The sequence below is a fragment of the Sciurus vulgaris genome, assembly GCF_902686455.1.
Source record: "Sciurus vulgaris genome assembly, chromosome: 4".
Taxonomy (NCBI): domain Eukaryota; kingdom Metazoa; phylum Chordata; class Mammalia; order Rodentia; family Sciuridae; genus Sciurus; species Sciurus vulgaris.
The window spans coordinates 42,018,988-42,044,136 of NC_136464.1; the positions used below are offsets into that span (position 1 = coordinate 42,018,988).

The 25,149-nt window shown below is 41.9% G+C and overlaps 1 protein-coding gene across 3 annotated transcripts in view; it reads left to right on the plus strand.

Moving 5' to 3' along the window:
• Positions 1-25,149, plus strand: part of GRID1 (glutamate ionotropic receptor delta type subunit 1) — a 753,528-nt gene that overhangs the window by 489,708 nt on the left and 238,671 nt on the right. For all 3 annotated transcript variants that reach the window (XM_079138203.1, XM_079138204.1, XM_079138202.1), the window contains 2 exons: positions 12,005-12,175; positions 24,624-24,785. In XM_079138203.1, the coding sequence (XP_078994329.1) occupies positions 12,005-12,175; positions 24,624-24,785 (333 nt within the window). The remainder of the gene's footprint in view (positions 1-12,004; positions 12,176-24,623; positions 24,786-25,149) is intronic.

Genomic DNA, 25,149 nt, shown 5'->3' on the forward strand with positions numbered 1-25,149 from the left:
AAACTGCCTAAAGTAGCAGGACTACACAAACTGGATCAGGCCAAGCAGGATGTACCTCTGATTCTGGGGATGGGATCACTTCCTACCACCATGAATCCCATGGTGGGAGAAAAGCACACACTGGGGTTGATGCTAGCATGGAAGAGGAGGGGCAGGCCCATCAGGTAGGCAGAAAATCCGTTTTCTGTTTTCTCTATTCTCTCAAGTCAACCACTCTCCTGAAGTCAGCATTCATACTCACCTCTAAGTTTTTAAGATGTTCTTACATGTGTCTTTGCTATAATTTGTTCCTAATTTGATGTATTGTCCTATAACTTGGTCTTCTTTTTCTTCTCTGCTTTTCCTAACTCTGTTATGTACATTTGTACAGGTAATGACATAACACTGTCAATTTATTCAGTCATTTTCATAAGTGAATAGCCGTCCATCATAAACTCCACTGCTTCAATTCTCTCTCTCTCTCTTTTTTTTTTTTTTTTTTTGATAATTACATCAGAGGACTGATTGGAAGTAAGGTAGAAGTATCTGGGTCTGACACATCTGAAACTATTTGTGCCACCAAATGATCCTGTTGAAGTTATTATCATTTTTATTCTTACAGTCAGCAGCAAGGAGCATTTTAAAAACTATTCCTAGCCTCCATATTAGCTTTTCATCACCTTTTTCTTTGGGGAGAGGGGCAAAGTCCTTTTGAAAATCCAATACAGCCCATGGGCTTTCTCCACAGGAAAATGCACACACACTCATATTCTTTATAGTTTTTGAAATGGTGAACCCCTGTGAAGCCAGCCAGAGACCCTGGCTGAAGACACACATTTCCTCTGAACAGAGGCAATCAGATCTCATTCTCTTCCTTAGTGTGCTCTACAAGAAGGACAATTTTGCTTTCAATCAGTGAATTAAGTATATGCCTCCTGGGAGAATGCGATGAATTGACTTTTCCTTAAAATTCTTCTAACTTTTCTTTGGTCTTAACCCTTTGCAAGTGAAGTAGAGAGGTTTCCTAATAATTTATTTGATTCAAAATGCATACTCTCTAAGCTTCAGTGTGCATTCTCAGTATAGTGAGTATTCTTATTATTCAGTGCATGAAGCAATTTCTCATATCCTATTATATTCATAGACATCTTCCTTTAAGTAAGCTACAAGGCACAAAAGAGTATTTTTTTTTCTTTCTGAGGACTGGTAAGGATGTGATATTAACTGGAAACCCCAACCTTCATTTCTTCTCTGCTTGTTCTAGTTGTTAGAATATTCTTGTTATCAAATCGTAAATACATACTACTCCCACTGAAAATGGAGTAATTCTATCAGTGTTTTGCTATTTCTCTGTTCTAACTTCATTATCAGTAAGTGTTTTGGATTCTAAATCTTGATGATTTCTAAAGATGACCCATTTGTATACACCTTACTTAATCGAAGGTAACATTGTCTCCCTCAGGGCTTATTTTCTCTATTGAGAAGTGAGTAGGACTAATGAAAGAAGATGTATAGGTAGAATCTATTAGACTGTAGGAGGGAAGCCAACAGAAATTCATAGGAATGTTTCTGGAGCAACAAATGAAGTAAGGTAGAACCTGCAGAAGGTTCATTGCATCTACGATAGTGGGATGTTTCAAGAACACAATTAGGATTGGTCAAAGGGAGGAGATTACACATGATCTCTAGGGTCCCTCAGAAATAAACCTCTGTCTAATAGTAATGACAGTGAACTTAAGCAAATGCAGTTAAATAAAGTAAAAATAAATTATAGCATAATTATGAAGGTATAACCAGTCCCACAGTTAAGACATATGGGGAGAAATTTGGGAGACAGGTGTACGTTCCAGAAAAAGCATAGGGTCATGAACTAAAGAATTTAAATTTCATGTGAAAGTTTAGTATTCTTTATGGAAGAATAATTACCCGAGTGAAACTCCTCAAAGGAAAAGGACCCCAAAAATCTGAGTATATTTTAAAAATATTTTAAAATAGAAACTGTCAAGATTAATAAGTATAGAGACCAAATGTAAAGTAAAAATGGAAACTCTTGGTAATTTGTGAGCATCAAATTTAATTTTTGCCTCAGATGTATTGATCAAACTGTGGAAACCTGGAGCTTTCATTGTCATGACTATGTGTGGAATAGGACAGATGAGTTCAAGTTTAAGAACCAAACAAACATGGAACCTAATCAGATACTGCCACGTAAAGCTGGAAACATATCCCTGGTGTAAGAATTATTGAGAAATGCACAAACTGTGCAGGAGGGTAAGAGACCAAGGAAAAGTTCCTGTTTTGACTTTAGAGTTACATGGAGGGAAGTCTTTTTCATAAAAATTGATAACCCTCATGCAGATTTGTGACTCAAGTTCTTTCACCTGTGGTATCTAACGAAGTGCAAAGCAGTTGGATTCACAGTAACTGTGCATGGGTAGCACTCCTAGATAGAGTGGAAGCCAGCATTGACAGCATCTGAAGTAATGTGAATGGCAGTCAGATTCAAAGTGTTCCTCAGGAAGTTCTAAGCAAAGAGGAGGGATGGGGGGCGGTGGAGAGAATTAAGGGCAGTTTAATCACATCTAGTTTAAATCCTAGAATTATTTGACAGAATATAAAATAAATGGATTTACATGTGTTTCAAAAATAGAGAATGGAAAGTAAGAGGAAGGCATAACAGACCTTAAGGAAAAGAAAGCAATATTGAGAAAGAAATGAACACAGCATCAAGAAATTACAAAATCTATTGAAGTTAAAAACCTTTGAGGATGTTAAACATCAAAGTGGACACACATGGTGAAAAACCTATGAAGGGAGTGTTTAGAATGTAGCCAGAGAGGCAAGGAGATAGGGGATAGGAAAGGGAGGTTAAGACATGGGAAAGGTTGGACATCAAGATTTAGCATACCTTTTATGCTTTTATTGGTGCATTGTAGTTATGCGTAACAGTGCGGTTCAGTTCTACATACCCACACATGCACGAACTATTATTGCTCCATTTCAATCCCCAGTACTTGCACTTCCCCTTCTCTCCTCCCCCAGCTCCCTTTCCTCTGCTTGTTTTCCTTCTATTTATTTATTGTTTATTTAATTGGTGGAATTCACTGTGGTATATTCATATATGAACATAGCATAATTTGATCAATTTAATTCTGCTGTTCCTCCATTTTCCTACCCCTCATCTCTCCCCCTAAGTCCCCTTCCTGTACTCCACTGCTTTTCCCTCACATTTTTCATGGGATCCCCACCCCACCCCCATTTCACGGGCTCTCCCTCTCCCTTTTTTATTTCCTTACTTCTCTCTAGCTTCTGCATATGAGAGAGAAGATTTGACCATTGACTTTCTGGGTCTGGCTTATTTCACTTAGCATGATGTTTTCCAGGTCCATCCATTAACCAACAAATGCCATAATTTCATTTTTCCTTATGACCAAGTAAAACTCCATTGTGTGTATATTTACTACACTTTCTTTATCCAGTCATTTGTTAACAAGCACCTGTACATATCTTGACTTTAGTGAATTGAACTGCTATAAACATTGATGTACCCATATCACTACAGTATGCTGACTTTAGTTCTTTTGGATAAATACCAAGGAGTGGAATAACTGGGTCATATTTGGCTTCATTTCTAGTTGTTTTTTTTTAAGGAATCTCCAGACTTTCCAAAATGATTGTACTAATTTGTAGTCCTACCAAAAATGTGTGAGTGGACTTTTTTCCTCACATCCTTACCAGCATTTATTGTTATTTGTAATTTGATGATTGCCATTCCAACTGAAGTGAAATAAAAATCTCAATGTAGCTTTGATTTGCATTTCCCTGATTACTAGGGATGTTGAATCATTTTTTCATATAATTTGGTTGAGTACCTAAAAGGAAATAAAAGGGAAGAGAGTATTCAAGAATATCATAACTTATAATTCTCTAGATATTGAAAGAAGCCCAAACCCAAGATCTAGGAAGCCCAAGGGTCAGGAACAGAATGAAAATTAAAAATCCACATCTAGGCACACAATAGAGTGACTGATTGTTGAACACCAAAGACACAGAAAGTCTAAAGTACAACCAGAAAAAAATAGATCATCTATAAATGAGTTCTAGTTCCACAGATGATGGGCTAAATTATGGCTTTCAAAGACATCTGGAATTTTAGAGTATTATTTTATATGGCAAAAGAGATTTTACTGAAATGATGAAGTAATGGTCTGGAGATGGGAAAATTATCTTGGACCATTTGAATCGATCCTAAATGCAAACCCTAGTATCTTAGAGAAGGAAGGAAACAGAAATTAGATTATCCAGAAGAGTAATGTGACCATGGATGCAGGGATTGGAGCTGTTAACCAAATAATGCTTAGATCTACCAGAAGCAGAGAGAGGTATGGAACAGTTTTCTCCTAGAGTCTCCAGGAGAACATCTTGCCAACACCTTAATTTCAACATAGGAAGATTGATTTTTGGGCTCCCATCTTCCAGAATTGTGAGGTAGTAAAACTGATATTCTAAGTCATTAAGTGTGTGATAATTTGTTATTACAGTTATAGGAAATGAATACACTGGACAGTATTGGAACGCATATTACTTCTATGAGATAAGATAAAATAGTAGCCAACTTAGAATTTTATCTTTTAAGAATGAGATTGAAATACACTTTCTAACAAGGAAAAAAAAAGTTTATCATCAAAAAAACCCATATTAAAGAAAATTCTTAATAATATACTTGAGAAGAATAATCTCAGATGTAAGGCTTGAGACCCAGAAAACAGTGTCTGTCAAATATATTAGTAAGTACTACTTACGTAGATAAATATTGACTTTATAAAACAACATAAATATGTCATAGAAGAACATATAGAAAGATAAAATTAAGATACTGGAAGTTGTTGACACATTAGTTGGGCTGATGGGGATTGGAGGTCAACATTGAAGAAGAGAGTAAAATTACTGATTAATATCACACTTTTAGGAAATGTATTAAAATATTGAGGAAAACTGATTTAAAGCTTACATAGAAAATATAACCTTCAGAAGAGGGTACATAAAAAACAGAAAAAGACCATACCAAAGAGGAAGAAAATGTCAAGCTGTATAATATCAATAATATGGCATAAATTCTCCCAAATATATCATCATCATCAATATAAGTAGATCAAAATTTATATTAAGAAGTCAAGTATGGTATAAACATTTCCAGTTTATTTTTGTTTATAGGCATCCCAACTAAAATGAGACAGAGAAAGACAGTAAAGAGGTGGAAAAAATTAAAGTAGGCAGATAAAAGCCACAATAAAACTGGTATAGCTCTCTTAATATGAGACACTTAATACTATAAGGCAAGATGCATTTTTAGAAGTAAAGAGGTATCTACATACTAATAAAAGGTTCAATTCAGCAAAGAGCTATAATTCTAAACTTGTATATAACTAATAAACATTTTCAAAATATGTAAAGAAAATATGGACATAATACAAGAAGTAATGGACAAATTCTTGATTTAATGGACCTAAATACAGACCACTGATGCCAACGACTGCACATGAAACATTCATGCACAGTGAATGAGCAAACTTCTTTGCAAAGAAAGAGCCAAGTTAGATGGTTTCATAGCCTACTTCTACTAAATATTCCAGAACCTAGAAAAGATATTTGTAGCATGAGACCAGGGACTACTATACAGAATAAATAATAAACAACCAAACAAACAAAAAAGCTCTACAAATCTGTAGGCCAGAGACTGAGCCAATGGAAAGTGAGCAAATCTGCAAATGCTGGACAGGAAACAAGAATGACTTATGACTGTATGAAAGATATTCAACCCTATGAAACATTTAGAAAGTAAAAATTAAAATCTAACAGGCTGGCAAATATTAGGAAGTCATACAATGTTAGGTACAAATAAGACTATAGAACAACTAATACTCCCTTTACCTCATGTGGTTATAAATTGATACAAGCTCTTTGGAAATTTATCATTACTTAGTAAATTTGAATGTGTTTCTATTCTCTTATCAAGAAATTCCATCTCACCCCAATTAGAATGGCGATTATCAAGAATACAAGCAACGATAGGTGTTCATGAGGATGTGGGGAAAAAGGTACACTCATACATTGCTGGTAGGGTTGCAAATTAGTGTAGCCACTCTGGAAAGCAGTGTGGAGATTCCTTAGAAAAGAATACCCAAAGGTCTTAAAATCAGCATACTACAGAGATACAGTCACATCAATGTTCATAGCTGCTCAATTCACAATAACCAGACTGTGGAACCAACCTAGATGTCCTTCAATTGATGAATGGATAAAGAAACTGTGGCATATATATACAATGGAATATTACTCAACCATAAAGAATAATAAAATTATGGCATTTGCAGGCAAATGGATGAAATTGGAGAATTTCATGCTAAGTGAGATAAGCCAATCTCAAAAAACCAAAGGACGAATGATCTCGCTGATAAGCGGATGATGACACATAATGGGGGGTGGGAGGGGGGCAAGAATGGAGGAAGGAGGGACTGTATAGAGGGAAAAGAGGAGTGGGAGGAGTGGGGGGAGGAAAAAATAACAGAATGAATCAAAATCTATTACCCTATATAAATGTATGATTACCCAAATGGTATGCTTCTACTTCATGTACAGAGAAACAAGATGTATCCCATTTGTTTACAATAAAAATAAATTAAAAAAAAATTCCAATTCTAGCTGGGTGTGGTGGTGCATGCCTGTAATTCCAGCACTTGGGAGGAGGCTGAGGCAGGAGGATCATGAGTTCAAAGCCAAGCCACCTTAGCAACTTAGTGAGGCCCTAAGCAACTTACTGAGAACCTGTTTCAAAATAAATAAAAAGGACTGGGAGTGTGGCTCAGTGGTTGAGCACCCCTGGGTTCAATCTCTGGTAACAAAAAAAAAAAAAAAAAAAAACAGCACAACACAACGAAACAAACAAAAAACCCAAGAAATTCCAATTCTAGATATGTACTCTAGATAAATTCTTATATAAATGCACCGAGACACATACATAAGAAAAGTGTACACAGAAGCTTTTTTTTATAACAAACCCAACATTCAAATGGTAATCAACAATAAGGTGAATAAATTGTTGTAGTCTTACAGTACAATAATGTCCAGCTTTGAAAAACATTAAACTAGAGCTTCACTCATCACCATGGATAAACCAAAAAAATTTAATGCTCAACCAGTGGTTTTAAATGCTGTTGAGTATTGGAATTGTCTGGAAAGCTCATGGAGAATCCAGAGATTTTTCTTGTTGAAGTGGAACAGGGTTGGATCGCTGTAATTTTATCAAGTTCCCAGGTGACTCTGATGCACAACAAAGTTTGAGAACCACTGCATTAAAGCACATGTATGCTGTTAAGCTTGTGCTAAGTTAAATAAAATATACAAGACTGAGCAATAAGTCATAAAGGTTACGTACATGAAATTATAGCATATACAAAGTCTACTTCAGCTGAGTAGGAAGGAGGAGGCATTTGGTCAGGGGAGAGGGGAAGTATCCAACCAAGATGTATTATTTTATTTCTTAGTTTGGTGGAAGACATGCTGAAATCATTTTATTATTCATTTATTCATTTTTAATGTATACAGTGTTTGTGCATAAGATACATTTCACAATATAAACTTAAGAATTAAGCTTTATTTTGAGCCTGTACACTCCAGTGAGCATCTTTGTTTGATGTCTTCACTGCTGGATTAATGACTTCCGGCAGTGGTGTATACATATTGTCTTACTTCTTCTGCTCATCAGCAACACTTCCTGGAATGAATATTCAAGTGAGATAAAGGAATTATTTGTTCTCCAAGGAGGTTATTTAAATTGGTTACTTGGATTGCCCTCTCTACCTTTGGGGCTGTCCAGAAGTCAGGGTCTCTCACATTGGTCCAGAGGTTATGCAGCCAGGAAACAGTGAACAGGGAGTTAGTGTATCCCTGATCACACCTCTGTGGTACTGACACCAGAGGGGTTGGAGGAGATCCCAGGAAGGAGTGCCTCAACTCAGGATGATGGGAATGTCCCAGGAAAGAATCTCAGAATGTGTCAGAGGCATAAGTGGAGATTTATTCAGGAAAACAAGGTATATGCATTTGAAGGGAGGAGTCAGAGCAAGAGCACAGACTATCAAAGGATTGAGATGCACTTTTTGGGTCTCAGGCTCTTCTCTTAAAGGAAACTTCATGAGGGTTGGGTATGGGGAGGTATATGGGGAGGACATTAGTCTAGTGATCACAAGATAGTTCATTGTGGTCTGCTATTTCTCAGGATCTTCAGGTTGACATTGTCTCCAATATCTAATCCACAGATAATGTTTGGATTGTACCTATAATTTTGAAAAAATATCTTATCTCCCTTTGCTTAATCTATTCTAAAGATAACCTGTGTTAGGACATTGCACAGGGCAATTTTCATAAGTGAGTGAATTTAGAGTAACTTCAAGATTTGTAAAATTTCTTAAAAATTTTGGAGTGACAGACCTGGGAAAAAACTGGCCTGGCGAGAGAACTTATAAGGAACTTTAGCACAAGACTTTCAGATAAAAGTTATAGTCTTCTTTCCCTTCCTTTTGTCTCCATCCCATCTTTTATTTCTTCTATTCTATCTCAGTACTTAAGAGACCCAGCAGGACTAAGAGGACAGGTTCAGGGTCTGACTGAAATCTGCTAGAATTGACTGATCTCATAAGTTCAGAATTGGAGTGAGGAAAAGAACAGATCTTTTGAACTGCCCTGAAAGAATTTAGGGAGTTGCTTTTGCTGGTTCCCAGATTCTGATTGCAGATATCTCTGGACTAGACAGGAAGGACAGTCCCAGAGGAGCAGAACAGTGAATGGATTGGAAATGCATTGGGAGGCTGTGACCATGCTCTGACCCAGAGCAAATGGATGAGAACTGAGTCAGAGGAGACAGGAGGGTCTGCAAGTTTCCTAAAGATCCTCACCATGAGGAAGGAATATGGCAGCAAATAGGTTGGCAAAGAGTTGTGCCAAATTCTAAAGGAGTCCTGGGGAGGCAGAAAGGAAGAGGAACAATCCACAAACCAGGAAAGCTGGGATCAAGGAGTCAAGAGCATATCTCCTGGTTATATCCCAGCTGTCACGAGCTCACTTAGCCACTTACCCCAGGTGCTATTACAGCTTGCCAGGAAAGGCAGTGGCTGTAGTTACAGAAAGGTACTTTGCAACCTTGTAAATCATATCCCTAACAGATTTCCAGGCTTCTGCTTAATACAATGGCACAACTTGATGCTGCTGAGTCTTCCTCCTGGAAGCCTAGGAAGCAGGAGCGTTTTAATAAAAGGGCTTCTAGAGAGAAATTAGTGGAGTAAAGGAAAGGGATTGAGAGGGAGGGAGGAGGGACAGGAAAAAGGAGGAATGGTGGAATGAAATTGACTAAACTATGCTATGTACATATATGAATTTATCACAGTGAATGTCACCTTCATATATTTCTATGAAGCACTAATTTTTAAAAGTCCAAATAAATAGAAGGAAGACATATAGAATGAAATAAAGGGAACAGGATGACAGGGGAGAGAAAGGAAAGGGGGAAGTACTGGGGACTGAATTGGAGCAAATTACACTCCATGGTTGTATGATTATGTCAAAACGAACCCCAGTATTATGTATAACTATAATGCACTAATTAAAAAATGAAAGAAAAATGGGGGACTTCTAAGAAAATGACTATTTCCCCTATAGTGGTCTCTGCTATTAGGGAAGTATGGGAAAAACCAAAGGTATGAGACACATCCATTTCTTCTGGGAGGTGGGCGGGCTCTGATTCCCCCCTTTATGCACAATTCAAATTATGTGTTCCATGCCTTTTTGCTCTTTCTAGATTAAAAAAAGAAATCCCCCACTAAATCCTCTTTATTCCTTCTCCAAGGCAAAACTCACTAGTCTAACTTATTGCCCTTTCTTATATTCTTACTTCCATGAGATTAGGAAGTGATTTCTCTCATCCTGGGTGCTCCGCTCAGGTCAGGGCCATGGTCCCAGGGCAAATAAAGCAGAGATCAGCATGCACATTCAGACTCAACTATATCCTCTGCTCCACTCCCTGAAGCCCACTGTGTTCTGGACCCATCCTACCTGACCAATTTCCTTACCTTTGATGGTCTCGTTGATCCCAATCCAGCAAGATCATCTTCTCTTAAGTAGACTTTTGTCTTAAACGCAGACTTCAGTAATTTAAGCCCAAATCCAGTATGCCAAATCCAGTATAGCCCTTTAAACTTTTTTGAGATTCCTGCAGTTCAGTATATTTGGAAACTAGAGATCATACAAAAACACAACCCTTAATGTTTATTCTCTCCCTGGTTCAGTATGTGGTTTTAACTGGTCAGGCTTCACACACACAAAGCAGCTTCTTAAGACAGTTATTAAATATTGTTTACCATTCCTACCCTTAAAAAATATTATGCTCTTATTTCAATGATTTTGAAACCCCAGATCATTAACCTCATTAGCTACATTTATACCATCACTGTGTCTCAAAGCTAGAATGGGTCATCTACAAGGAGGAAGATTTAAAGCTTATTTTAAAATATATTTATTCGTAGTTAAAATCTTGACTTGCAACAAACCACTGATTTCGTCACTTTCCTGGAGGTAGTGAACCAGAGTTTTTCTTAGCTTGACTGAACCTCTGTCCCCCTGCTGAAACACTGAGCATATATTAATTTCCATTTTTTTTTGTAGACCTGTGATGGACCCAGCTGTGCAGCCTGACATTCTCCTCTCTGTCCTCTCTTCTTCCAGTTTTGTTCCTCTCTAATCCTCTCTTCATACAGCAGCCAGAGATTTTTGAAAATGCAAATCTGATTATGGCTCATTTGTGCCTAAAACCTTTCAAGGTCTCCTCGTTGCCCTTAGTGTAGGTATTCTAGTGTAATGTACTGACCCCCCCCCCCCCAAACTCCCATCTGGTCCTGAACCTGTCTCTAGTGCTGTCCCTGACCACTTCTTCCTTCTATACCCACAAAATACACCCTGCAGAGGGGCCCAGCCTGCCCTCTCCAGGTTGGTGAAGGCTGTGACATTTCACTCTGTTGCCTCTTCCCAGAGCAAGGTCCATCTGCATCACTCCACCTAACTTCTCTGTCGCCCCAGCTTCTCAACTGAATCCTCCACCAGCACTTTGCCTGACAAGTTCATCCTCAAGTTCAGTTGAAGTGCTAATTCCTCATAAAATTCTCCTCCTGGTTAGATATCCCAAAGAGCCCTGCTCTCTTTGCAATTTCTATGTTTGAGGATGAAATTGGATAATAGTAGGATCTACCTCACAGAACTTCTAGGTTTGTTGTGAACACAAAATGAGCTAATACATGTAAAGAGCCTAGTGTAGGATGGATCTAACATGGTAAGCACAGTGGGTGTCTTTAACCCCTGAGACACGTGGTGTATTTCAACCTGTGATGATGGAAAGATTCATGGGATGGGATTACCTCTGTTTCCTGAATTACTTAGTACAGAACAAACCTCACAATGTTGGGTAGATTTGAAGGAATGAATGAGTAAATGCAAGAATAGATATATTTGCAAAAATTTTATGCAAATATTTTTTATAAAATCAATCTAATTATTAAGGAATTCCAGGAAGTTCATTGCATTTTGATCATTTATGTCAGAAAAACCTAGCTTTTCCTGACTAAATCAGGTAGATGACTCTCAATAAGAAATTTAGCCTTTACATCTTGCTAATACCTACCATGATAAATGACAGCATTGGATCCTAAAAGCTTGACACCATAGAAACCAGCACATTGATGGTTAGCCTCAGACATCTTTTTCTGGCTTTCCAGGAAAATGTTGATTAATTCTGTTTGCACTTTATGGATAGCAAGTATTGTTTGTAAATAAGAAACTAATAAAATATGTAGTCTGCTCCAATCCTTTGGTTTAGCTGGCCTTGGCTCCATGGGCTGTGATCTGGATGTCTCATGATGTTTTTTCCTCCCTAAAATAGTTCATGAGTTGATGGTAAGCATGGGTCTGGTTATTTCTCCAGGAAATCAGTGACCCCGAGATCCTGGATCTGGTTCATAGTGCTCTGGGCAGGATGACCGTGGTCCGGCAAATCTTCCCATCTGCAAAGGACAACCAGAAATGCATGAGGAACAATCACCGCATCTCCTCCCTGCTCTGCGACCCCCAGGAAGGCTACCTCCAGATGCTGCAGGTCAGTGTGCAGTCTGCTCTCCTGGGTGCCCTTCACACAGGAGTCTTACCCACACCCTTGGCCTGCTACTGGTGACACACTGGGACCTCCTGGGCTCCAGCTGAGTATTATTGCCCACTAACTTTAATAACTAGAACACTATCATTTGCTGAAAGTGAAGCCCAGTTGACTGGGCAGTGTCTCTTAGTAGCACTAGTGGAAATTATTCCTGTTATCAGCAGGCAGGGCTTATTAGCTCATGGGGTGCCCCTGGTATTTAAAAAGTTACGTGCTTAGCAGGGAAAGAGATGACTGTTTCTTAGACGTCTGTGATGACTACTTTGTGGGGATGGGTTTCTCTAAAAGGGCTGGGGATGGAGACTTCTCTGAGTTCTTCCTTGTAAGAATGTACTAGTTCAGACAGCTCTTGTAAAACAACTTGGGACTACCCCAGCACCTCTGCTGAATGCTGAGTCTTAGGTCAACTAGAGTACTACTGGATCCCCAGCCAAGCTGGGGTCAGGAGATCAGGACCAGGACATGCCTACCTGCTCCATTGTTTCCAAGGTGAGAGGTACAGGTTGTTTATAGCCAGTTTTTTGATCACCTCCCTGGAATATGTGCAATCTGCTTTAGTTTGTTTTAGGGCCTTGGAATAGAATGAGGAACTTCATGTCTGTTGTGAAAAGTAGGTTTTTCTCTGGGTGTCTAGGAGCAACAAGGAAGCAGTGTGGAGAATACCCACTGGCAGTCCCAAACCTGCTTCTGTACTGGGAACATTAAGCAAAGAAACCATCACTGATGCTTGATGGGAGCCACAAGACAGAGAGAAATTTCTTCCAGTTGGGATTGTGACAATTGCTCAGAAGTGTGTATGTATAATATACTTGCCTTTCAGTATTTGAATCCATTTCCACCTTCTTTACCTGACTAGGCCTGAGAAGTAGAAACCATGGTTCCAGATCAAAGAGGACTGGGTCTGCCACCAGAGTGTCAGCCACAACCCAGGACATTTTGGTATCACTATATCAAGGCCCGCAAATCTTGGGAAGGGGGATTGTTGGAATCTCAAGTGGGCAGTGTACATATTTAACTTGCCAGATAATTGAATGCATCATAAAATCTTACATTGGAGTTGGGGGAAGGAAATGTATCTTAAAGATGAGAACTCAGAAATGAGTTCTCAGTGGGTGGGAAACACAGCAGACATTGATGTTAGCTGAAATAAGCCCCTCTCCCTTGGTGCCCATGGCATCAGTCGTCCTATCAGTTGAATGGGCTGGATGGAATGTCTGGGGTCTTTCTTAGTTAGGAAAGTGTTGATCAAGAGGGTACAACAATAACCTCCACAGATCCCATGAACTTGATAGCCCCAGGAATGTGGGTCAAAAAGGACCTTGGTGCGATTTTGTGTTTTTTGGAAGCTGCTGGTCTATTCTGCCTTTCTCCTTTCTGGAGACTGGAAGAGGTGGCAAGGGCCAAGTAAGTCCCTCTTATTGGGCTTCTGTACGTATTACTCCTGCTGTCTACAAGGATGGAAGTGGAGTCAGACAAAAGGGCAGGCAGCAGGTACCCATCCCCACACAGTGCAAGATAAGCCCTTCGCTCTGCTGGGGGCCAGAGAGTGTCTGAAGATTCTCCCCAGAGTCTCTCCCCCTTGAAGGACTTTCTCCTCTCCAGACATGTCATCCTAGCCCTTGCCTGCCTCATATTCCTCTATTTATTTCTCCAGTTCTTGCTAAGTCTAGCTGCACTCAGCCTACTGGAAGAACAAAAGAGGGGTCACTTTCCATTGCACAAAGGTGGGTGGAACAGGCTGGGGCAGGGGAGGGTGGGCAATATTTTTCATCAGGGTCTGTGATTACTTGTTTTGCTCTGGACTATAATACATAAATAGGTGGACTATGTGACAGTACATCAGATGCATAGGCTGCAAGGGGTCTGTTCATTGGAGGACCAAAGAGAAAAAAGACTGAGAAGACTAAGGGGGAGTGCATCTGAGGGCACCCTAAAATGCTCCCAACAAGAGGATAAACAATGGCAAAGCTCTGAGTTGTGTGGCTAGACATCATCAAGTGAGGTAAATGTAGTATCAGACCCAGGAATCCTGGGATATCACCCCCTCTCCCTATTCCTGCTGAGACCCAGGCATTCATAGGAGCAAAATTCAAGAACACCACAGAGACCTATATTTGTAGCGGCAGCAGCAGCGGCCACAGCAGCAGCAGCAGCAGCAGCAGCAGAACAGCAGCCAGATAGCCTGGGTGCAAATCCCAGTAACTCCAGTTACTAATTACTTAATAATAATTATTTATTTCTCATTCTGTGACTCAATGTCCTGCTGTGTCAATTGGGGATGAGAATATTACCTCCCTCCCTAGAGTTATCATGCAAATGAGGTGAGAGAACAAATGGAAACCATTCAGGGCAGGGCTGAGCTATGAACAGTAGCATCATTACTGAAGAGGGGGCCAGGTGTATTCAAGGTTTCCATGGGAAGGCTGAACATGGTCATATAATATAGGTATAGACAGTCATATAGTCTACCTGTCTTCCTGAGTATATTTCTTAACAGCATTGCCATGGACAGGATAACATTTCTCATCCTTCCAGTCCCTTATCACAAGACTTTGAGCACCTCTTACTGTCCACATCATTCATCTGGGTGCTCAGTCACTGCTGCCTTGCTAGGGAGAGGAGAGTTCATGCCTTTTATATCAATTTAGTACTTCATATAAGACCCTGCTCATTGAAGATGCTCTGAAAGAACTTATGGGGTTAATCTCTTAAGAAGGAAGGTCTTAATAAAAGTCTCTCAGAGCCATATAGATCTTTATCTCTTTTATGTAAAACATATCTATATCCAGGTAAAACACTTCATTAAAGACACCTCTGCCTACATTAGTTGCATCTGCTTCCTCATGAGGGGTGTCTGATGGGAGAGAAATGTGAATTTATTTACTCCTCCTCCCCAACAACCACTTGGGCAGCTTGTAGATTCATCTCATTTACAAGCCATTCCCTTCAAGTTTCCTCAGAAACTATTACCACTTCTTTCTTTCCTAATGACAGTGTAGAAGGCAAACTAATTTCTACTAGCCTCTAGCTGTGAGATTTATTGAAGAGGCTCTAACATGCTTAGAACAACCAACTCAAGGAAAAAAAAAAAAACATAGATGTCACGGATTATTAACTTTGTCTTGATGAAATTAATGAAAATCCTCTTGGAAATGGAGCTTTCCAGTCCATCTTAGTTCCTTCCCCCAGATGGCTGCCTTTGGGATGATAACTCTGGTTTAGGAGTCTCTGTGACGACCATCAAGAGCAGGGCGTTTTTGCAAGATCATCCATCTCTTGGCCTCAGAAACTCCATCTTCCTCTATTAGGCCTGTGGTCAGGGCTCTCTGTGTTTGAAAGCTAACCAAGCACTATTATAGCAAATCACTTTGGTAGCTATTTAGTAGAAAGTAAGTCCCTTGGAAGAAAAATACCTAAATAAGTAGCTTCTAGTGGCTCCAAAAGCTTTGCATTTGCCAGCTGGTAGTAGTGTTGTTTATTTTCCTCTACAAAGTACTGTCTGATTTGGGGGGGTTCTCATTCTTGTGTTCTTGACAAGTTAGTTTAGGGCTTCTGTGACTCAGTCAGTAATAAAAGTGATAACTGGTCCTTCAAAATCCTGAGACTCGGCTAAGGTTTCACAGATAGCCTCGCTCAGAGAAGAATCTGTATTATACTGCCTTCAGAACTGAATTGCCCAGCAACTTCAGGCCTGTAATTGAAGTAACAGACGCATTATCACATTGCCACTCCATTTATATTCAAATGTGTTTCCAAAGGGGAACAGGCAAATGATATACATGGTGGTGTCTGGTCACTGTGAAGCCTGAGCCAAGAATTAAGCTGTGGGGGCTAATGCAGTATTATTATAAAGGCTCCCTCAGGTTGGAATTTCTCTTCTTTGTGCATTTAAAAATTGGTGAATGACTTGATGGAATCACTACCCCCACCCCACTGCGCTCAATCTGTTAAAGCATTTCAACCCCTTCTTCCCCACATATCCCTATCTGGAGAGCTTTCTGAACTCTTTTCTGGCTACAAGGATTTTTCAGCTTGTCAGGAGAATCCTTTCATCTGGAGCATTCCCTGAGTCCCCTAACACTGGCTAACTTGGGTTTTGTGTCATTTTCAGTGGTTTATGTGACCTTAAAGGCCTAGACAGGTGCATTTGACAAGGAGCTGGGAAGTCTGTATAGGACAAATGCATGGGTGGTCTCCCTGGATGCAGGTGGTTGCTGTTCTGGACACAGGTGGCCATGTGTGCGTTTGGAGCCTAGAAAACCTTGGGTAAGGACAGATGCCCCTTTCCACCCTCCAAACCCTTCTCTTAGATTCAGTGCTGAGCAGAGCCCCCTGCGTCCCCTTTGCCCTCTGCCACCATCTGCTGCATCCTTAGGTCTGGCCGTGGTGTCCTCTTTCAGGACAGGTGGGCTGGCAGCAGTTTGGCACAGAGGCTTCGCCTGGGGATGGACTCCTCAAGCTGTGGCATCTGGACATCAGCTTGTCCTCCCAGCTGGACTCTCTGTCCACTGCTTATCTGATGTTGCTGGCTGGCCAGAGTCTGTCTGAGGATCTGGTCAGAGGTCAGTGCCTGCTGTTTGCTTCTGTGATGTTTCCCTGAACAGTCCACTTTTCTTGATTAATGACAGAAGGAAGAGAATCCTAGGCTTTTTAGATGCCCTGAGGAAATGCGGCCTTTTGCAATGAAAACATTTCCCACATTTCCAGCTCTGGTGTTGGGTGGATAATGGTCTGGTACAGATGCAGCTGGCCTGTGTGACTCTGACCCTGGCCTGCTGTTCATCTTCTTTTGACTTAAAGGATGAGTCTTACCATGGTACTGTGGACTCACAATCCCTGAGCCCCTAAAATGCAGTAGAGCCAAGGCTGGATCACCCTTGACTGGAGCTGTAGATTTACTAAGGCAAAGATAAACACCCAGCGCTGGGGAGGCAGACACTCTGACTCCGTGGCAGACAAGTTTCCCCTAGGCCTTCTCCCTTCAGGTCCGATAGGGGTGTGCGGAGGTCTCAGCCTGCTGACAACCGGACAGGCTTGGGATCTTGGCAGTTTTGAGGAGCTCAGCAATTTCACCAGGGGTTTCTATTTCATTACCTCTGGAAGGAGAAGGGCATTTGGGGCTTTTGATAGGATTGTTTCCACCCTGCCTTGTGCTTGTCCAGGTGGGAAATCAGTGTCTTCTTGGTTTACCAGGACAACAAATCCCTACCCAAGCAAGGCACTTGCTACAGTCTGAATGTTTGTTTCCCCTCAAGATTCCTGTGTTGAAACCTAATCCCCAAGCTGATGGCATTTAGAGGTGTAACCCTGCTGAATGGGAGGAGAACCCTTTATATAAGGGGCTGAAGAGACCAGAGTTCTCCCCTTTCACCACACTAGGGCACAGCAAGAAGACGTCATCTATAAACCAGGAAATAGGCCCTCAGGGAATACTGTGTCTGCCAGTGCCGCGATCATGGAATTCTAGCCTCTGGAACTGTAAGAAGTAATTTTCTATTGTTTATAGGCCATTCGGTCTATGGTACTCTGTGGCAGCAGGCTGAGCTGACTAAGAGCCTCTGAGTCTCAGATACTTGTGTTACACATGATGGGGAGGGGGCTGTTTGCACTCCAGCTGTACAAAGTCTCTGATATTTTAAGTCCTCTCCTGCTGGGGAATGTTCTGTGTTCCCAAACACCGCTTCCCACCCCAGTGTCCATCATCACTCGATCTTGCTGGCCTCCCTATCTTTCTTCTGTTTTCTCCCTCTGACCTTGACTCTTAAGTAAATTCTTATGGTCTCACGAAGGTCAATTTGACAATCTTACTATTGGACTTTGCTCTTGTTGACACCAGATATGTTCCTAAATAAAATGTAGTTACTGATATAAGGGAAATGCTAGTTCTAACTCTTCAAAAGAACATAGGATCTAAGTTTTCATTGTTGGATCTTGGTCAGTTTCGTGTGATTGGTCTCTAATTCTTTAGCAGTCAAGTATATCCATTTGGGTTTCTCAAGAGCTGCTTCTCATGGCTGAGTTCTCTTTTCTTCATCCCAGAGATGTGTCCTATCTTTCTAATTCCCTTTCTAAGGACCCACCTTCCCCATAGGATAGCTGAAATTAGAAATTTCTACCATGTTAGAAATCTCATGGAGATATCTAGATTTGGATTCCTGCTGCAGAAGATTGATTCTACATGGAGTCTCTCCGCATACATCTCTAGAACCTTTCCCCAGCATGGTCTCTATCCACCATTACTCAATTTCTAAGAAGAGTTATCCTCATTGCAAATACCTTGGCATCTCTTTACCTTGGTGTTTGCTTCTAAGAACAGGTTTATAACTATTCACTGAACTTTCATTAATCCTAGGAACACCTATTTAAGCCCTTATGTGCCAGTGCTTATTTTAGACATTTCACAAATGTCTAAATAATTCTCTTAATTCTCTTGTCTCTTAATTCTCTCAAAGCCCTTAAAACTGGGCATTTTTCAGTTTGATTTTGTAGTGTATTTTAATTAAAGAGAGTGGCACATGCAAAGGTCCAGAGGCCTGGTAAATAAAGCAGTGTGTCTGAGGCACAGGTGAGAAGCAAGAAGTGTTGGGAGTTGAAAGGAAGAGAGCAGTCCCCTGTGGCAGGATGTGTGTTCAAGGAAGATGACTATGTGGGGTGGAAAGGTTCCTGAGGCCCTGAGACAAGTAATCAGTGCTGACAATCTCCTGAGGGGAGGATGAGGGTGCCTAAACAATTTGGAGACAGTGGAAGGTGATCATTTAGAGAGAACATCAGGCTGGCTTCCCTAGGACTGCTGCCCCTGAGCTTGGACCAAGGATGGGTCTGAGCAGCAGAGTACGTAGTAGCACAGTACCTTCACCAGGTGCTGGGCTACAGCTGACTCTTGTTCCGGTAATTTGCTGTCTGCCTTTCCCAACTCCCCTGCACACCTTGGTGGTTTTGCTAAAGAATCTGCTGTGCCAAAGGCTCCCTTGGATGAGCCAGTCCCAAAGTACAAATATCTGGTCTTTGACCCCAGTGGGCCATGCTGCTTCCCTCCCAGGAGCCTGGGTCCAGGTAGGTATAGCCCCTCCACCTCCAACCCTATATACTGTGGGCCTGCCTGTGTTGGTTCTTCTAAGGAACATCCTAGGGACAGAGAAATGACCTTTCCCTCAAAGGGCAGCTCTGCAATACCTCAGGGCACACAGCCCCAAAACACCTAGACCAGATCCTGGGGGTTGAGGCAGCCATGACTATACTGCTGGAATCAGGAAGAGGCCAGGGACACGTGCCCAGGTGAGCATATTTCAGGTGGAGTTGGAGATTAATAAAGTTCTGATCTTGGCTCAGACTTCTGACTCACAAGCTTCAGAAGACAGATATGACCCCTGTGTTCCTTTGAAAGTCTTTAGGGCCAAGGAGCCTTGGGAAAGGGGATGAGAGATACTGGTAGACACAAGTTCATTTTCTCATACTCCCCACCTTTTATGTCCTAGATCTGTGCTGGACTCTAGCCACTGGAGGCACCCCTGGACCAGTCCTCAGCTCACCATATTGAAATTGGGAGCCCTTATAGGTTCTTTATTTGCCCCTTCCATTCCCTGCTGTCTCTACTTCATTTAAAATGAAAATACATGCAGAGCTTAGGACAGACTTTGCTGCACAGGGTTATTAACATCTGCATTTCACAGGGGAGTAAATCAGGGCTACCACATTGCACCTCTCCAGGGATTCAGATCACATCGTATTTTATTGTCATTAAGATAAATCAAGGGTGTTACATGGCTTGTTCAACATCACTCAGCAAGTAAGTGAGTGCAAGTGAAGGTTTAATTCACCCGTTCAGTGAACATTTATTGAGTGTGTGCTGCATCCATGCACAGCCATAGACATTGGGTGTCCAGCAGGGAGCAAAGCTGGCTTGGGTTCTGCTGAACTCAAAGCTCTTGCTGATCCTATTAGGCCACCAGCGTAAGCTGTGCCTGCAACAGCATGAGAGTCCTACCATATGAGGATGAGTGAAAGAAGAGCATAGAGTGTATCTTCAGGGTGGCTAAATAAACCAGCCATTCCCCCTCCAGGTCTCTCCTCACTTAAGATTGAGTGTCTAGTTTCCCCTGAAAGCCACCAGCCCTTTCCTGACTCTGTCTTTTGTCTGCCTCTGACTACATCCTGTGGTTACTCTGACCTGTGTCTAGGTCTTTTGCTTTGCAGCTGGGTCTCTCCTTTACCATAATTTCAGCCTTGACCTCCCTTTTGCTTTTCAAATCTACCCTTATCTGGAATACTTTTGGTTTCTGTCACTTGTGCTATAGTGCTCCTAGCCTGCCAGAGCACTGGATCCTGCCTGCATGGGCATAGTTTCACTTTTGACAGTATCTACTCTGCTTGTCTTCCCTTTGCTGATGAATTCTGCTGTGTCTAACCTGAGCTTGGAGGATGGAGGCCAGGACTCCTTCAAGCTAGGCCCTCTTCTCTGTCCATTAGCCCATAGCGCCAGCCTGAACTTTTGCCCCTTCATGACCATGGGTGACTGTCTGTGTATCTGTGAGACACTTTCCCTCCAAACTTCTCCTGGCAGAGCAAGTCTTGACACATATATTCACCCACCTGCCTGGAGAAAAGGCTTCTCTGAAGCTTGTCAGGATCTGGAGAGGGCTTCAAGCAGAGACTGCCTTTTAGCCATTTGATCTTGATTTTTTTCCCACAAAAGTCCCTTCTTGACAAGTCTAGGGTCTTTCTTGCTCTCTGCACCCCCACCAGTGAACAGTCAGTCAAGTCTGTTTTCAGTGAAGTAGATCACCTACATGAGGATGCTAGGGTTGGGGAGCAGAGGGTGGATTCATAGATCACAACTGGAAGGTTTAGCTTCTGCCCAAGGCAAGGAGAAGTAATTGAGATAGCATCTTACCAGGAAGAGGGACAAGAATGAGGGGAGTGGATGGAAACAGCTTCCAGGGAGGATAAGAAGGATGTTTTTAGTAGGTTATAAATGAGGAGGAAATGAAGTAGGTTCCCTCCCAAGTCAAAGTTGGAAGCAGCAAATCTCTTTTTCCTGCTGTTTTCAGTAATTTTTCTTTTTGCAAAACTCAGTACATACCTCCATAGCATGAGATCCACTCATTTATCTACCCACCTATTTATCTATCCACCCACCCAACTACACACACACACACACACACACACACACACACACACACACACACACACACTCATGCAGCCCGTTGGACAGCCATCTACTTATCCATTTATCCATACATTCATCTTTCAATCATTCCATCCATCCACCCATGCATCCATCCATTCATTCACTCATCTATCCATTCACCTACCCACACATCCTTCCATCCATCCATCACCCATGCATCCATTCATCCATCCTCCTATCCACCTACCTATTTACCTTTCCATCTATCCATGCATTCACTGTGCATTCATCCATCAAATATTTATTAAGCAGTAGTCATGTGTCTTGGTTTGTAATGGATTCCAGAGATCAGCTCTTAAAGAGCTGACTTTGGTGAGGTAAACACAGTTATGTATTGACAGTGTGTAGAATATCATGGAAGAGTTTGCTCCCAGGGTGATATGAGGGCAGTGTGAAAGCCTATCCATGCTTGGAAAAGAGCACTGCTTAAACCTATTTCTTCGAACTGGAATGTATTCCCCCTTTCAAGCAGACGTGCTTGTGGGAGGACTGAGGGCTTTCTTTGGCCTTTCTGAGTCATGTTCTGCTTTTCCTTTTCATTGCAGGCCTCTCTGCATTCATATATTATTTGTTGAGTACCTTAATCTGTAGTGAATAAAAGTGCTGGAGGGAAAGAAGGAAATTTTATGGGGTGCTCGTCTGGGCCAGAACTGAAACAATACCATAGGCTCTACCCTCATATGTGAGTGCGTACAGAGATGGGGTGTGGGTCAACATGTCCCTACTGATTAAATAACACCAGTTATGAATGGGTGACTGGAAATTCCATGAATGTCTTCAGAAGAGAAATCTTCACATTATCAAGGACTCTCAGCTTTTGAGTTATCCTTTTGGAGAAAAAAAACAAAACAAAACAAAAAAAAAAAAAAAAGCCAACCCTTGAGTGGCTTATATTCTTTTATAACAACATTTCTGTTGTGAGTTTATTCCAGAGGGAGTAAAATATGTCAAAACAGTTTTGTTGTGGTGGGGGCTCCTGAGGACTAGGGAGCTGGCAGAAATAGGGAGTGGGTTAGTCTTGCTCTTTAAGGAAATGCTGTCTCAGGCCTCCAAAGACTGGGGGCATGGTTCTTTTATGGTGTTCCCTGTGGGAGGGGGGAAAATTCTGGATAGTGGGAACAGCTGTTCTCTCTGCTCTCAGGTAAGTACCTGTGTTCTACAGGCCCCTGAAGAGGCACTGACATGCTACTTTCCCTTGATTTGCGACACTTGTTTTGGTCAGCAGTGGTTAATCATTCAGACACACTCCTTCTACCTCTGGAACATCTGTCTTTCCTCCATTCACTTCTCACTTCCACAGCATAGAGAAGCACCAGGCATTGGGCCCATGGTAGTCACAGAAAAGATTCATGCAGGAGAACCGGGCTCTTTGGTAATGACCATTGCATGGAGACACCTGCAGGGAGAGTGTTCAGCTCCACTAGGATGTGTTAAGGTAGAAATGAACCTTGAGAATTAGAATGAGCTCTTGGTCAGGCACCATATAGCAGATGTTTTTTGATACCCTGCACCTCTTTCCCTTGATCCACCTCGGATGTCAGCTGCAGTTGCAGGGGAGGGTTCCCACCACCCAAGTTCCTGTCTTGGGAGCTGCTCCTGGGGTGACCAGACTAAGATGGGTAGGAAAGAAATTATAGGCATAGAATAAGGCATGGGCTGCAGAGTAAGAGGGAAGCAAGGGAAGGTGAGGTGGGGAATAGCAGGGGCTCTTCCTACAACCCAAGGAACCTATGTGATCTTCCCAGGTGTCCTGTGAAGCCAACATGGTCTCCTATTTCACCCAGTGATAGTTTTCTGAAATATTTTTAGCTGGCTCCTTGCTGCCTAGGTGTACAGAGACTGGTCCCCTTGACCCACTTTGGCTGACTATAGTTTGTGGCAACACTCATCAGCAAGGGGCCCTAAACCTGGCTGAGAGGGTGGGTGCTACCTCTCTTTCACTCCCTTCCCTCCTCCTCACTCCTTTGCTTCGATGCCTTCTTGGAGAATTGGGGTGATGTGAGGGGAACATTTGAGAACAGAACTGTCTTCCTCTCCACTGAGGGCCCCTAGGAGATTCCTGAGAGGGTAGCTGCTGGGTTTCTTGCTCATCCATATTGGGTCTTTTTAATTGAAGGAGGTTGAGCCAAACTTGTTGGTCCTTTACATAGCAATGCTTCTGCTCACACTGTCATTCAACTTCTCACTTACGGCTTTGTTCTTGAGTGCTCTGAGATCAGGCGGTCTCCTCTATGGTCCAGCTGTATTCAATGAAGCCAGAGAGGTTATAATTGCAAATCCAAATGGGTTTCTTAACATGGCAGTGGGTCTGTTGCAGAGTTGGCAACACACTCTCCACCACTATTACCACCTTCCTTGCTGCTATGAGATCACTCAGGCCACTGTTCTCCCTAGGCTTATCAGTGACTGAGTGGTCTTTCTGATCACAATTTTTTTTATGCACAGAACCACTAGGTTTACCTTTCTCTCTAAATTTGCCTATGTTGCTTCTCCTTAGCATTTTACACAAGGCTCTGCAGGCTCTAGCCCTGCCTCACTCTTGATCTTGCTCTGGCTCCATTACTGTTGACACAGTCATAGTGAACTCTTTTTAGTTCTTGTGGTCCAGGAACTGGTAAATGTTTTGGTAAATATTTTATTAACTCGTGACTGCACCCATTTGTTTTTAGATCATCTATGGCTGCTTTTAAGTTATAATGACAGGGTTGAAGCATTGCAGAAGAGATAGTAGGGCCCTCAAAGCCTAGAGTCTTCACTATCTGGTCCTTTACAGAGAACTCCCATGGAGCCTGCCCTTAACTGGCCCTATTCCTTTATAATTTCATGCCTTTGCAAATGTTCTACTAATCCTTCTACACTGAGATTTCTGCTCATCCTTCCTTCCATATTTGCTACCCTGCAGGTAACTTGATTGCTTGCAGGTGTCAATCATTGTGCTGATCACACTGGGTTACCTTGTTGATGTACAGATCTACCTCCAACTCTCATTCCTGAAGCAGGATGAGGTCTTATCCTACTTGGAACTCTAGCACCTGGCTGGGCTGTCACATGAATTCCAGGAAGCCAGAGGCTCATGGCATAGATATTGGGCAGCACACATTAGTGTTGCATCCTGAGCCACTCCAGTTTTGTGCCAGTTTCTCCCTAGAAATGCTCTCTAGAAATGCACCAATGGAGAGAGTTTCACTGCCCTTGTCTTTGCAGATCTCCAACCTCTACCTGTACGACAGTGTTCTGATGCTGGCCAATGCCTTCCATAGGAAGTTGGAGGACCGGAAGTGGCACAGCATGGCGAGCCTCAACTGCATACGGAAATCAACAAAGCCATGGAATGGAGGGAGGTCCATGCTGGACACAATCAAAAAGGTGTGTGTGAGGTGGCACACCTCCTGGGTGGGCCAAGGCTGGAGATAGGTCTCTCTTTGCACCCCCTACTCTGCCCATCCAGCAGCTGACCTGAAACAGGGTTCTTTGCATGGCTGTTTCTCTGTCACCTCTGCAGGTTTCTCTTTGTTACTCTTCTGTCACTGCATTTGAAAGATGGGTGATTTGTAGTCCATGGATATGTGTTGCTATTATCGTCTCCATTTTAATATTAGGAAATTGGACTTCGTAAAGGTTAAATAACTTACCCAAGGTCACAACTAAATAAAATATGGAGGCAACTGCCTATCCTATATCTGCCAGGTACCTCTATGCAGGCTGCCACTCTCTACAAGAGATTTGGTCT